Source organism: Pristiophorus japonicus, chromosome 3 (genome assembly GCF_044704955.1).
Source record: "Pristiophorus japonicus isolate sPriJap1 chromosome 3, sPriJap1.hap1, whole genome shotgun sequence".
Classification (NCBI taxonomy): Eukaryota; Metazoa; Chordata; class Chondrichthyes; family Pristiophoridae; genus Pristiophorus; species Pristiophorus japonicus.
In genome coordinates this window covers 260978418-260994188 of record NC_091979.1, presented here as the reverse complement: position 1 = coordinate 260994188, position 15771 = coordinate 260978418, and the positions used below count along the sequence as shown (strand labels likewise).

Sequence of the window (15771 nt, the reverse complement as noted above, 5' to 3'; positions counted from 1 at the left end):
TTAGGAGGTGGCGTTCCTCCTTATTGTGAATTTGACCTTTCCTGGCACATCCAGTGAGGTATTGAAGTGGGTGTGTGATATCTTCAGAGGATACAAATAGTAGGTCATGATAAAAAGCTGTTCATCAACGTAGTACTTAAACAAAGGTCTCACGTTTATGTTTGGTGCCACTGTTAGATGGTAGATGTCATCAAAAGCGGTGCATTTACTAAGGACACCGTAAACTACAGCTGCATCTAGAGAAACAAATGGTGGCAAAGCAATGAAGATAGACATTAGCAGAATTGATAATCCATAGACAAATTCTGTGCTATGGTAATGCTGAGCACACCACCAACAAAGTAAGAGAACTGTTGGCTATATTATTGGTCTATTGGTATATTAATCTAACTGGAAATTGAATGAATCTAAGGGTTCAGTTACAAATATTCAGTTTCTCGGCTTGGTAATTGCAACTGATTTATCCTGGGGCAAACAAGTAATAAGATGACTGGAAATATTGGTAGCAGAATGGGATTTTTCAAAGCTTAATTTTAATTGTCGGTAATGCCTGTGTTCGATTTTAATTTATACTCATTCAGTAATAGAATGTTACAGCCTGATTGGGAACAACAGTGGTTTGCATTTATATGGCAACTTTAAAGTAGGAAAACACCCGAAAGCACTTTACAGAAGCAAAATCAGACAAAAATGGATGTTAAAAGACATAAAAGGAGATATTGGGTGACCAAAATCTTGGTTAAAGAGTCGGGCTTTAAGAACGATGCCAAGAGAGCTGGTGCAGAGGGAGAGCTGGATGTTGTCAGCAGCGTTCTCACGAATTTCTTTTTGGGTGCGTGGCCCATTCACAGTTTTGCGCATGTGCGAAATTTAACATTAGAAAATCCGGTCGCGGGCCGCGCGGGACTGGCAGAGCTATGCGGCTGCGCAGCTTGGAGAGAACATTGATGTTGGGATGTGGCCCTTACGGCTAAAGGGATCAAGGGGGATGGAGAGAAAGCAGGAATGGGGTACTGAAGTTGCATGATCAACCATGATCATATTGAATGGTGGTGCAGGCTCAAAGGGCCGAATGGCTGACTCCAGCACCTACTTTCGATCAGCATACATATGGAACCGAACCCCATGTCTTTGGATGATGTCGCCAAGGAGTAGCATTCGGATGAGGAAGAGATTCTTGGGAGATTTCCGGAGATAACCGTGCAGGATAATCCGTGGAAAGATAATCCATGACTGCAGATGCTCTGGCTGCGATTTGAATTGGTAAGAGTGGAACCAAGCGAGGACAGTTCCACTGAGCAGGACAACGGAGGGAAGACGTTGGAGGAAGATAGTGTGGTCGATCGTCTCAAAGATTGCAGAGGACGAGGAGGCATACTGCACCACTATCACAATTGTAGATCAAGGGTGTTTTTTTTGAGGTGGGGTAGTGATGGTGGTTTTGAAAACAAAAGGGATGTTAGCTGAAGAGCGAGATCCATTTACCAAGTCAACTAGCATGGAAGAGGAGCTGAGTCATCAGTGTAATGCGAATGGGGTCAAGGGATAAGATATGTTCTCAGGCATGAGAAGAGATGGGAGAGAAACTGGAGAAAAATGAGGAATCAGTGCTAAGTTAGCAGGAGCCTGGGGGGGGGGGGGCGGGGGTAAGCAGCAGAGGCTGCTGTTCAGGTGGTCTCAATCTGAGTGATAAAGAAGTCCATGAGCTCTTCACACTTGTTGTTATAGAGGGTGGATGGGGAAATGGGAGAGGGGTTTAAGGAGATACTTGGTAGTGGAGAAGATAAGTTGGGTATTATCTTTTCTCTCCAGAATGATCCTGGAGTCGTGTGTAGTTTTGGCAGAGGAGAGCAAGGCCCAATAGTGTTTGATGTGGTCCAGACAGATCTGATGATGGATGGCTAAACTAGTTATTCGCCAAATAAGCAGGCTGAAGAGAATCTATCTGTTTCCAGACCTAATGCAATTTAAAACCATGAAGACTGGACATTGATGAGATCCCACTCTCCTGCTGTTTGCTCCACTGAACCAAACCAAACCATGTGAAACTTCAGTTACTACTTCAACCCTGAACAGAGTTTAAAACCCATACCCTAGATATCACCAAGACCACTTTTCTTTTCACATTCATTCTCAGTGTGGGCATTGCTGGCAACGACGATGAGAAGATGATGGTGGGCCAGGAACATAAAAACTGACTGTAAAAGCTTCTATAGATATGTGAAGAGAAAAAGATTAGTGAAGACAAACGTAGGTCCCTTCAGGTGAATTTATAATGGGGAACAAAGAAATGACAGACCGGTTGAACAAATACTTTGGTTCTGTCTTCATGAAGGAAGACACAAATAACCTTCTGGAAATACGAGGGGACCGAGGGTCGAGTGAGAAGGAGGTACTGAAGGAAATCCTTATTAGGTGGGAAATTGTTGGGGAAATTGATGGGAATGAAGGCCGATAAATCGCCGGGGCCTGATAGTCTGCATCCCAGAGTACTTAAGGAAGTGGCCCTAGAAATAGTGGATGCATTGGTGATCATTTTCCAACAGTCTTTCGACTCTGGATCAGTTCCGATGGACTGGAGGGTAGCTAATGTAACACCACTTTTCAAAAAAGGAGGGAGAGAGAAAATGGGTAATTATAGACCGGTTAGCTTGACATCAGTAGTGGGGAAAATGTTGGAATCAATTATTAAAGATGAAATAGCAGCGCATTTGGAAAGCAGTGACAGGATCGGTCCAAGTCGGCATGGATTTATGAAAGGCAAATCATGCTTGACAAATCTTCTGGAATTTTTTGAGGATGTAACTAGCAGAGTGGACAAGGGAGAACCAGTGGATGTGGTGTATTTGGACTTTCAAAAGGCTTTTGACAAGGTCCCACACGAGATTGGTGTGCAAAATTAAAGCACATGGTATTATGGGTAATGTACTGACGTGGATAGAGAACTGGTTGGCAGATAGGAAGCAGAGAATCGGGATAAACGGGTCCTTTTCAGAATGGCAGGCAGTGACTAGTGGGGTGCCGCAGGGCTCAGTGCTGGGTCCCCAGCTATTTACAGTATACATCAATGATTTAGATGAAGGACTTGAGTGTAATATCTCCAAGTTTGCAGATGACACTAAGCTGGGTGGCGGTGTGAGCTGTGATGAGGACGCTAAGAGGCTGCAGGGTGACTTGGACAGGTTAGGTGAGTGGGCAAATGCATGGCGGATGCAGTATAATGTGGATAAATGTGAGGTTATCCACTTTGGGGGCAAAAACACGAAGGCAGAATAGGAAAAGGGGAGGTGCAACGAGACCTGGGTGTCATGGTACATCAGTCATTGAAAGTTGGCATGCAAGTACAGCAGGCGGTGAAGAAGGCAAATGGTATGTTGGCCTTCATTGTTAGAGGATTTGAGTATAGGAGCAGGGAGGTCTTGCTGCAGTTGTATAGGGCCTTGGTGAGGCCTCACCTGGAATATTGTGTTCAGTTTTAGTCTCCTGATCTTGCTATTGAGGGAGTGCAGCGAAGGTTCACCAAACTGATTCCCAGGATGGCAGGACTGACATATGAGGAGAGACTGGATCGACTGGGCCTGTACTCACTGGAGTTTAGAAGGATGAGAGGGGATCGCATAGAAACATATAAAATTCTGACTGGACTGGACAGGTTAGATGCAGGAAGAATGTTCCCGATGTTGGGGAAATCCAGAACCAGGGGACACAGTCTAAGGATACGGGGTAAGCCATTTAGGACAGAGATGAGGAAAAACTTCTTCACCCATAGTTGTTAACCTGTGGAATTCCCTACTGCATAGAGTTGTTGATGCCAGTTCATTGGATATATTCAAGAGGAAGTTAGATATGGCCCTTACGGCTAAAAGGATCAAGGGGTATGGAGAGAAAGCAGGAAAGGGGTACTGAGGTGAATGATCAGCCATGATATGAATGGTGGTGCAGGCTCGAAGGGCTGAATGGCCTAATCCTGCACCTATTTTCTGTTTTTCTATGTTACCTTCAACCACTGCAATCCATTTGATGGTGGCACCATGTAAATTCCAACAAATGGAACAAAACACAAAATGGTCAAAACTGTTATAAAATTATATTTTCAAGGTGCCATGATATTCTAAAAAAATCTTCAATGAAACAGTGATATATCATAAGTGTGTAGTCTTGACATTTTAATTGCACTGCTCAAACAGAAGCTGGCATCAAGCAAAATCGAATGAAAAGAAAGAAACAAGTTCTGAAGATGGGACATGGAGGAACTCTCGATAGTGCAGCATCAGGAGTGCTTGGTAAGGGGGGGGGGGGGGTGGGGTGGGACATATTTTGTAGCCATGGATAAGCATTGGCTTCTTTGGTGTTGTCCACTTTTTTTGCCATGTTAAAAAATAACCATGTCTGTATCAGAAGACACACACTACAAATTGGGGATTACATTAACTTCTTGCAGTCAACACGTGCTTGCTATGCTTATCAGCATTTTAATTCGGGCTCTAATTTTAAACAATGCTAGTGAGTGCAGCATAATGTATGCTCATTGTAAGACCAGCTGACAACTCCCTTCAATATTAACTGTGAGGAAGTGAAAAGCAGCTGAACTTTAAAACATTCTGCTGATTAAGGCGCAACAGGGTGGAGAAATGACTGGGGAGGCCTTTAGAAACATTGGCCTGGAATTTGTGGTCAACAGCAAAGCAAAGCCGCTCACTGCTGGCCTCGAAGTACACTTCGCATAAGGATCTCACAATCCCTGTGTCGATAACTTCGGGTTTTCAGACCTTCAATTCACATCAGTGGAAGTTAATGGGGATTTCCTTGTGCAAACTGTTGAGACATCAACAGGCTGTCTCAGCAGCCAATTAAAAGACAGAATTCACTCAGACCACGAACAAGGAAGTGGGATAGCTCTTAAAATTTTAACATTTTAAAAATGTTGGAGAGCAAAACAGAGATTGGGGCTCTCATGGGGAAAGGCAAACCTGAAATAAAGATGGACAAACTTTAAGAAAAAATTCAATTTTCTTTGGAAAAGTTTCTTAAAAATTTTATTTTTTATTAAAATGGACAGATTTCACACTGCAAAAAAATAAAATTGGTTTTCCAAGCCCTTTAACATTTGTTTAGCAGTAATAACGCTGTTAAAACCCCATTTACACCTAATTCCTATGGGTCAACTTTAAGTGGGGAATTTAACAGTGTACTTACTGTGGAAGAGCCAATGTTTTCATTTTCACTGATTTGGCTGATTACGCAGGTTGATGGTTCTTTTGGGTGGGGGCACAGCACAGTCTGTTTTGGAGCAGTCAATGACCGACCATAACTTCAGGATTTCTGCACGTACCAAATCACGAACTTGCGGTCAGTTTCAAAGACGGAATGACTGCGAACGCTGCCAGTATGCCGTCATCCTGACCACAGATTCCGGGCCATTGGGTGTAAGTGGGTAGGAACAGTGGCCCCAAGTTTCCGCTCTCTGTAAAAACGGCGCACCTTACTTTCTGGAATAAAAAGGCGCTGAAAACTTACCTTGTGATTCTGCGAGCTCCTCAGGACGTCATTGTGCTCGGCATGGTGCAACACAAGGGGTCGGGGGCGGAGCCAGGTCCCATCACTGAAAACAGTGCCGGGACCTCTGCACATGCGCGCTAGAGTAGGAGGGGCCCAAAGCACGCCGGCCCTAGCCCTGACTGGGCTCCCCGGGCGAAGATCGGGACTCGGGCCATCCTCCCGTTCAGCTCCCCCCGCCCCCCCCAGCCATTCAGCTCTCCCCCCTCCCTCCCGTTCAACTCCCCCCACCCCCCCGTTCCCTCCTCCTCCCTCCCGTTCCCTCCTCCTCCTCCTCCTTCCCTCCTCCTCCTCCTCTTCTTCCCACCCCCGTCCTCTTCCCCCCACCCCCGTCCTCTTCCCCCCACCCCCGTCCTCTTCCCCCCACCCCCGTCCTCTTCCCCCCCCCCCACCCCCGTCCTCTTCCCCCCCCCACCCCCGTCCTCTTCCCCCCCCCCCCCCCCACCCCCGTCCTCTTCCCCCCCCCCCCCCCCACCCCCGTCCTCTTCCCCCCCCCCCCCCCCACCCCCGTCCTCTTCCCCCCCCCCCCCCACCCCCGTCCTCTTCCCCCCCCCCCCCCACCCCCGTCCTCTTCCTCTCCCCCCACCCCCGCCGTCCTCTTCCTCCCCCCCCACCCCCGTCCTCTTCCCCCCCCCCCCCCACCCCCGTCCTCTTTCCCCCCCCACCCCGTCCTCTTTTCCCCACCCCCGTCCTCCACCCCCCCCCCCCCCCTGTCAGAAACACAGAGACACTGTGGGTGGGGGGTGTTGTCCACGTGCTGCAGTAGGTGAGTAGAAACGTAATTTTTTATTTATCGATTTTTTAAATTATTTTTTATAATTTTTTTTATTGATATGTTTATCATTTATTATTGATGGTTCTTTATTTGTAAAAGTGAACTGTTTCATGTTTGTAAACTTCCCTCCCCCCAACCCTCTATCTCTCGTTCCCTAAGCCTGATTTATAAGTGTCGGCAAGGTTTTTCTGAGCGTACAAAAATCTACACTTAATCCATTCTAAGTTAGTTTGGAGTAAGTTTTCACTGCCTAAACTTGCAAAATGGGCGTAAGTGGCTGGTAACGTCCCCTTTTGGAAAAAAAAATCTGTTCTAAAATGAAACTATTCTAACTCACTAGAACTGGAGCAAACTAAATGCCGAGAATTGCAATTTCTAAGATGCTCCATTCTAAACTAGTTGCTCCAAAAAAATAGGAGCAACTCAGGCCGAAACTTGAGCCCATTGCCTGAAGTTTCTGAATAATCCTGGTCTTAAATTCACACTTTTTTTTAAGTTTAGTGCCCAAAATTTCACACCATTTTTCCTCAGAATTTAAATTTCTGATATCTGAATCATCTGTGTCACTTGCCTCTTGTTACGAGCAATAGTATTTTTCCTACGATTGTGACTAGAACTGCACACAGTAGTCCAGATGAGGTCGAACCAATGAGTAACACAGCAGCAATGCAATCTCCCTTGATTTGTACTCTCGCTTTTGGTTAACTGCAGCTGAGCCCTGTGCTGATGCTTTATAGATTTATTTATCCATTATAGCCCTGAGACCTGTTTCCTCATCAGCATGCTGCACCACACTTCCAGCCTTTCCTGTTTTCATTTCAGATTTGCTACATTTCTTTTTATCTCCACATTAAAATAATTACGGCTTTCCTTTATTATTTGACTTCAGTGGTTGGCATTGGAAAAGGGACCAAAATGCTCAGTGGAATGTTGTCAGGCTCCAAGGTAAGTGCAATTGTTTATGAACGATATGATTTGTTTTTGATTTCACTGAATCGAGAGCTTCAACATTTAATTCTCTGTAAAGTGTTCCTCTGAGAAGCTGGTGTACACTTGAAGTGCATTTGATTGTACTGCTTTAATGAAAGTATAAGCTGTAAATATGTCAATACAGCTAATATAGTTTTGCTTAACATAGTCTTGCCATGAATATTTATCACTCAATGAAGCTTTACTTGATAGTTCACATATTATAGAATTACTCTTGTAGCTTTAATAATAGACTAATGTGTCTACATTTCCTTCCCTCGGCAACATCTGCTTCTCTTGTTCATACAATGTACAGGCCTCAATTTAAATACTTTTGAGGTAAGCTGTGCAAGCTCTGAGCTCTCAATCTGTGAGACTGAACAAAAGCTGAGAGAAAAGAGTTGCATTCTTAGCTTTGGCAAGGAGTGAATTCATGACAATACTTAGAAATGCTCATTTTGATCTGGATCTAAATTTAGTTCCAAAGGAAATGATCCATAAACACGTGGCTCTTCTCTGCATCAATTCAAGCCCATGTTTAACTTGAGATGCAGACAGCATTTGTGGTTTTTCACATTTACCACACTTTCTGATGATAGTAATACTGCATATTTGTGAAACCACTTCATCACCATCATTATGTTTAATTTCACATTTAGTTTTAAATTCAACTCCAATAAGTCATAAAATAGAATGTGTACCAGGTGATGTTGCAGTACCAGGTGATGTTGCAGCACCAAATGGAAAAGATCTAAAAGCAAGAGTACTCGGCCCTTGTACTGTGCCATTGCTTCGAATTTATACACACCACCCTCTATTTAACAAAAAAACACTCATCTGTATTTAAATAAAGGTTTTATAATATAACCTGTAACTTTGCTTCAAATAATTTTGAAAAGCAACCAAGTACAGGTACAACGTCCCGAATCTGGCAACCTCAGGACCAAGGCCATGCTGGTTTTCGGGTTTTACTGGATTTGGAGAAGAAAATTCGGACTTCCCGAATCCGGCAACCTCGGGGCCAATTTTCGTAATTTTCTGGATTTCAGAGAAGAAAATCCGACGTCTCGAATCCGGCAACCTCTAGGTCGGTTTTTGTATTTTTCCAGATTTCGGGTCAGACATTAAAACAGCGCGAGAGTCAGGGCAGGTCTGGTCGAGAGGAGCACGTGAGTCGGGTCGGGTCACACGTGGGTCGGAGTCGAGGGTCAGTCGGTAAGGCTCTGACCGATCGCATGTCGGAAGACTCTATCTGCAATGCACTTTTCTATTAAAAAAAATGTCTGGTTTTCGGACAAATCCGGTTTTCGGAATTCCGGATTCGGGACGTTTTAGCTGTAGTTATAATTGCAAGCTGAAGAGAAACATTCCAGGAGTTGGGCAACGAGGTTAAACCGCAGCCCTGTCTTCCCCCTCAGGTGGGCGTAAAAGATCCCATGGCACTATTTCGAAGATCATAGGCAGTCCCTCGGAATCTAGGAAGACTTGCTTCCATTCCTAAAGTGAGTTCTTTGATGGCTGAACAGTCCGATATGAGAACCACAGACCCTGTTACAGGTGGGACAGACATTCATCGAGGGAAGGGGTCGGTGGGGCTGGTTTGCCGTGCGCTCCTTCCGCTGCCTGCGCTTGGCCTCTTCACGCTCTTTGCGTTGAGACTCGAAGAGCTCAACGCCCTCCCGGATGCACTTTCTCCGTCTTCGGCCAGGGTCTCCCAAGTGCCAGTGGTGATGTCGCACTTTACCAGGGAGGCTTTGAGGGTGTCCTTATAACGTTTCCGCTGTCCTCCTTTTTCTCATTTACCATGAAGGAGCTCCGCATAAAGCATTTGCTTAGGGAGTCTCGTATCTGGCATGCGAAGTATGTGGCCTGCCCAGCGAAGCTGATCGAGTGTGGTCAGTGCTTCAATACTGGGGATGTTAGCCTGGTCAAGGACACTGATGTTGGTGCGCCTGACCTCCCAGGGGATTTGCAGGATCTTGCGCAGACATCGTTGGTGATATATCTCCAGCGACTTGAGGTTCCTTCTATACATCGTCCATGCCTCAGATCCATACAGGAGGGTGGGTATTACTACAGCCCTGTAGACCATTAGCTTGGTAGTAGATTTGAGGGCCTGGTCTTCAAACATTCTTTTCCTCAGACGGACGATGGCTGCGCTGGCGCACTGGAGGCGATGTTGAATTTCCGCATCAATGTCTGCCTTTGTTGATGAGAGGCTCCTGGGATATGGGAAATGGTCCACGTTCTGGAGGGCAGTGCTGTGCGGCGGTGACAGGCTGGTGGAGGACCTTTGTCTTACGGATGTTAAGCACAAGGCCCATGCTTTCATATGCCTCACTGAATACATTGACTATACCCTGGAGTTCAGCCTATTTCGAAGAAGAACAGGGGAGATAGCCCCGGTGTCGTGGCCAATATTTATCCCTCAACTAATGCCACTAAAAACAGATTATCTGGTCATCATCTCATTGCTGTTTGTGGGAGCTTGCTGTGCACAAATTGGCCACTGCATTTCTTACATTGCAACATTGACTCCATTTCAAATAGTACTTCATTGGCTGCAAATCGCATTGGAATGTCCTGAGGTCATGAAAGGATCTTACTGATGCACTAGGGAATTGTGCACACTGCAAATGTTCAGACTGCAGAATCTGCTTTAAGCTAACACAGCTTTATCTCCAGATAAAAGTATTAAGTCCAAGCCCCAGGCGATTAAAAGAGGCTGAGGCCTTAAAATGAAAACTTTATTGAAGGTTATTAAAAGATGCACAGTGGATAAATTGATCATGTTATTGTGAAATTAAGAAAGTATATATTTTGATTAAAACACTACTTTAGATGGAAATTTCAGTTACCGAGAGGAAAAAAGTGATTTAATTGGTTCACTTTTTTTCATTGGCAGGTTCTCCTGACTGGTGATTCAGGATTGATTTGTTTTCATAAGTCTTTGGTCGATTCTCGGCAGTTTTCCAACTGCTCTCTGCTGTCCATTTATACAGTAACTACCTCCTGAGCTCTGCTTTGCTGCTGTTCAATCAACAAGATATGATGGCAAACATGTAATGAACAGAGAGAGTGTGCTAGATGAAGATGTTTAATGTATTACTAGTTAACTTTCTGTGACATTGCTAACTGTCCGTCTCTAACATTGCCTTTTTCTTTTCTCTTGTTCTCTTCTGTTCTGCTTTTTGCCTCTCGGGTGGTGTGGTTTTAGAGGGGAGGAAGCCATCAGTGATGCAAACCATATTTTCGCACTGGTGGCTGCGGGATTCTAGTCATGAGAAGGATTTAGTAGGGTGGTGGCTACTGGGTTGAGGGTGGGATGCAACTCTGAATGTGGTGTGGGGGTTGCAAGGCAACTTTTGAGCCAAATTATGCATGTGGCCAGGGCTGCAAACAGGATTTCCGGTGGGGGGTTGGTGGGGGGGGGCGGCAGGGTCGGGTGTGGTGCAGGGACATGGAGAGTTGCAGGCTGTTTTCCTCCTAAATCCCTTTGCACAACTGTCTTCCTGCCATTGCAACCAATCGCCCCTTCCGCAAATCTGCTTGTGCTCTATGTCGCCTGCCTGTCCCTTTGTACCTTGTTGATTCCCCACCCTTGTCATGTCCAGTTTATTGATTTGTTCTGTGGCACTCATCCCATCCAGTAATTCTGCCCCTTGTGCTCATCCATCCTTTCCCTCTTCTCTTCTCCCCCCCCCCCCCCCCCGCCTCCCCCAAGTCTGTTGCCATTATCTGGCTTATTGTTCACAATTGATATCACCCCCTTGCTCCCATTCTTTTCTCAACTCATTCTTTCCCCTATTCCCCCTTCCATTTCCTCGTTGACTGTCGCCCTCTATCCCAGGCCCCCTCAACTCAAATCAGGCTCTCCACTCACTCCCATCAAGCCATGCCTCAGCATCTGATGACCTCGCCTTACTCCCCATTCATAGAATCATAGAAATTTACAGCACAGAAGGAGGCCATTACAGCCCATCGTGTCCATGCCGGCCAACAAGAGGCTATCCAAGCTAATCCCACTTTCCAGCTCTAGGTCCATAGCCTTGCAGGTTACAGCACTTCAAGTGCACATCCAAGTACTTTTTAAAGGTGGGTAGGGTTTCTGTCTCTACCACCCTTTCAGGCAGTGAGTTCCAGACCCCCACAACCCTCTGGGTGAAGAAATTCCCCCTTGAAACCTTCTACCAATTACTTTAAATTTATGGTTGTTGACCCTTCTGCTAAGGGGAATAGGCCCTTTCTATCCTTCTATCATTCAGTCTCCTTTTAAGTCTCAGCCGTTTCCTACACTTCCCATTTCCCCCTCCTCCTTTCTGTCTGACCCTCTCCATTCCACCACTATACCAATCAGGAAGTAGGCCTGTGGGTGATGCAAAGCCCAGTGATAAAGAAGGGGAGAAGGGCAATTAGGAGTCACAGTGTATGTGGGCACGCTAAGATCTGTAAACAGCAGGCCCTGGTAGCAGTGCGTCAAATGCACTTAGTGTCACACTAGGTATGTTTGCATTCTGCACCATTGCACTGCCAGAATCTGAGCAATGCTGCAGAGCCGCAACATACCGAGCAGCATCATTGAAAAATGAAAAAATTCCTAGGGCTGTTGGCTAGTGTTCTGAATACCTCTTTGATACAGTCATCATAACAAGCCAGATCTCTTGTGATTATCTTGATGTTGACATGAAAGTAGTGTCTGCTCTTTGAGTTTTGTACAAAGCAGAAAATGACTTGCATGCTGGTTAATTGCCAAGGCCATTACAGTGAATACGCTGTTAGCTAAACATTAATGCCAATACACCGTTGGGGTGCTGCCAACAAAATAACTCATTTATGACAGTTACTTACTCTCCTGGGCCATCAGTGAATTGTCTCAAACCAGCAAAGTGCTCGACATCTCACTGGAAAAAAAATCATTTCACTAACACGAATAAGTCAGTCTTTTAATGTTGCATGAGGTGTGATGTCTGATCAGGTTTGCAGGCTTTTTAGCCAGTCGAGGTGCAGATTTTATTGATGTGGGTCTCCAGTCTGGAATGGGGACATCAGAGAATTATAGGCAAGTTTAATATTTAAATTAGGTAATACAAATGTTAAACATAATATAACATTTTAAATAGTGAAAATAGAAAAAGGAGAAAATAGTGGAATAGAAACATAGAAACATAGGTGCAGGAGTAGGCCATTCAGCCCTTCTAGCCTGCACCGCCATTCAATGAGTTCATGGCTGAACATGCAACTTCAGTACCCCATTCCTGCTTTCTCGCCATACCCCTTGATCCCCCTAGTAGTAAGGACTTCATCTAACTCCCTTTTGAAATATATTTAGTGAATTGGCCTCAACTACTTTCTGTGGTAGAGAATTCCACAGGTTCACCACTCTCTGGTTGAAGAAGTTTCTCCTCATCTCGGTCCTAAATGGCTTACCCCTTATCCTCAGACTGTGACCCCTAGTTCTGGACTTCCCCAACATTGGGAACATTCTTCCTGCATCTAACCTGTCTAAACCCGTCAGAATTTTAAACGTTTCTATGAGGTCCCCTCTCATTCTTCTGAACTCCAGTGAATACAAGCCCAGTTGATCCAATCTTTCTTGATAGGTCAGTCCCGCCATCCCGGGAATCAGTCTGGTGAACCTTCGCTGTACTCCCTCAATAGCAAGAATGTCCTTCCTCAAGTTAGGAGACCAAAACTGTACACAATACTCCAGGTGTGGCCTCACCAAGGCCCTGTACAACTGTAGCAACACCTTCCTGCCCCTGTACTCAAATCCCCTCGCTATGAAGGCCAACATGCCATTTGCTTTCTTAACCGCCTGCTGTACCTGCATGCCAACCTTCAATGACACCCAGGTCTCGTTGCACCTCCCCTTTTCCTAATCTGTCACCATTCAGATAATAGTCTGTCTCTCTGTTTTTACCACCAAAGTGGATAAGAGGTGGAAAAAAGCTTTTTAAACTTCTGTTTAAAGTGTTAATTTTAGTACTGGATGTTTTAGTAGCCTTAATGTAAAATGAGGATATTTGCTAACTTCTCCACAGAGCATAGAATTCTGTGGAGCTATCAATAGCCTTGCCTTTCTAGTGTCTTGCAAGAGTAATTTGTAAGAACATAAGAATTAGGAGCAGGAGTAGGCCATAAGGCCCTTCGAGCCTGCTCCACCATTCAATCACGTGTTCTTGCAATAGTCAATTCTATGGTATCGGAATGAGACTGCCACTTTTGCGCTGCATTTTTACTGGCTGGGAACTGGGCTGAGACTTCCAAACCCATCCCCCTTATCTCCATTGCAACTATCTGAAAGTGCTGATTTCCATCTCTAGTTTTGATTTAGTTCAAATCCAGGCTCCAGAGGTGAAAATATAATCTATTCCACTGCACGACCTAGCTAATTGTGTTCCATGTTATCTTTTGTAAATCTACAGAATTGCCTTCAATTTTAGTCATCCTAAAGTTGTCAGTCACAAAGCACTGCTTCAGCCTGGAATTTGCGGTGGGTAATAATTGCCCCTTTATAAACTGACCGCAACTTCAGGATGTAGCACATGCGCATCCTAATGTGGAAATCTTGAAGTTGTGCTCAGTTATTGACTGCTCTGACACTGGCTACGCTGTGGATCCAACCCCCCCCCCCCCCCCAAAAAGCCGGCAATCCGTGTAATATGTGAAATCAGTAAACTGATGAAAACTTTAGCTCTTCTGTAATATTGCTGTTAAATACCCCATTTAAAAAAATGTGACTATTTTGGATTATGTGCCTACTGGATTATGGGCCTACATTTTTGATGGTGAGGCTGCAATGACTTTTTTTCTTCCCAAAGCATCGGGCATAATTCTTTTGGTGCTGACCTAATAAGAAATAGGAGCAGGAGTCGGCCATTTAGCCCCCTCGAGCCTGCTCTGCCATTCAATAAGATCATGACTGATCTGGTCCTGGCTTCAATACTTCCCTGCCCGCTCCCCCATAACCCTTCACTCCCTTATCATTCAAAAATTTGTCTTTATCTCCACCGGAAATTTTTTCAGAGACCCAGACTCCACAGCTCTCTGGGGTAGAGAATTCCAAAGATTCACGACCCTCTGAGAGAAGAAATTCCTCTTCATTTGTGTTTTAAATGGGCGACCTCTTATTATGAAATTATGCCCCCTAGTTCTAGATTCCCCCACGAGGGGAAACATCCTCTCTGCATCTACCTTGTCAAGCCCCCTCAGAATCTTTTATGTTTCTGTAAGATCACCTCTCATTTTTCTAAACTCCAATGAGTATAGGCCCAACCTACTTAACCTGTCTTCATATGACAACCCCTTCATCTCAGTAATCAACCTCGTGAACCTTCTCTGAACTGCTTCCAATGCAAGTATGTCCCTCCTTAAATACGGAGACCAGAACTGTATGCAGTACTCCCTGTATAGTTGGAGCAGGATTTCCATGCTTTTGTACTCCTTCCCCCTTGCAATAAAGGCCAAAATTCCATTTGCCTTCCTGATTACTTGCTGTAGCTGCATGCTAACCTTTTGTGTTTCACAGAAACATAGAAAATAGATGCAGGCCCTTCAAGCCTGCACCACCATTCAGTATGATCATGGCTGAACATTTTTGCAACTTTAGTACCCCATTCCTGTTTTCTCTCCATAACCCTTGATCCCTTTAGCCATAAGGGCCACATCTAATTCCCTTTAGAATATATCTAACTAACTGGCCTCAACAACTTTCTGTAGAAGAGAATTCCACAGGTTCACAATTCTCTGAGTGAAGAAGTTTCTCCTTATCTTGGTCCTAAATGGCTTACCCCTTATCCTTAGACTGTGACCCCTGGTTCTGGACTTCCCCAACATCGGGAACATTCTTCCTGCATCTAACCTGTCCAATCGCATCAGAATTTTATGAGATCCCCTCTCATTCTTCTAAATTCCAGTGAATATAAGCCTAGTCGATCCGGTCTTTCTTCATATGTCAGTCCTGCCATCCTGGGAATCGGTCTGGTGAACCTTCGCTGCACTCCCTCAATAGCAAGAATGTCCCTCCTCAGATTAGGAGACCAAAACTGCACACAATATTCAAGGTGTGGCCTCACCAAGGCCCTGTACAACTACAGTAAGACCTCCCTGCTCCTATACTCAAATCCTCTCGCTATGAAGGCCAACATGCCATTTGCCGTCTTCACGCCTGCTGTACCTGCATGCCAACTTTCAATGACTGATGTACCATGACACCCAGGTCTCGTTGCACCTCCCCTTTTCCTAATCTGTCACCACTCAGCTAATCTGCCTTCCTGTTTTTGCCACCAAAGTGGATAAACTCACATTTATCTACATTATACTGCATTTGCCATGCATTTGCCCACTCACCTAACCTGTCCATGTCACTCTGCAGCCTCTTAGCATCCTCCTCACAGCTCACACTGCCACCCAGCTTAGTGTCATCTGCAAACTTGGAGATATTACACTCAATTCCTTCGTCTAAATCATTA

General features: G+C 45.1%; 1 protein-coding gene across 5 annotated transcripts in view; it reads left to right on the top strand.

Annotated features, from left to right (window-relative positions):
• The window catches only part of trub1 (TruB pseudouridine (psi) synthase family member 1), an 80038-nt gene that overhangs the window by 3333 nt on the left and 60934 nt on the right, over positions 1-15771 (top strand). For all 5 annotated transcript variants that reach the window (XR_011592751.1, XR_011592750.1, XM_070876577.1 and 2 more), the window contains exons 2-3: positions 4188-4283; positions 7221-7276. Coding sequence is in view for 3 of the 5 variants with exons in the window: in XM_070876577.1 (XP_070732678.1) it covers positions 4188-4283; positions 7221-7276 (152 nt within the window). In the remaining 2 variants the exon portion in view is untranslated. The remainder of the gene's footprint in view (positions 1-4187; positions 4284-7220; positions 7277-15771) is intronic.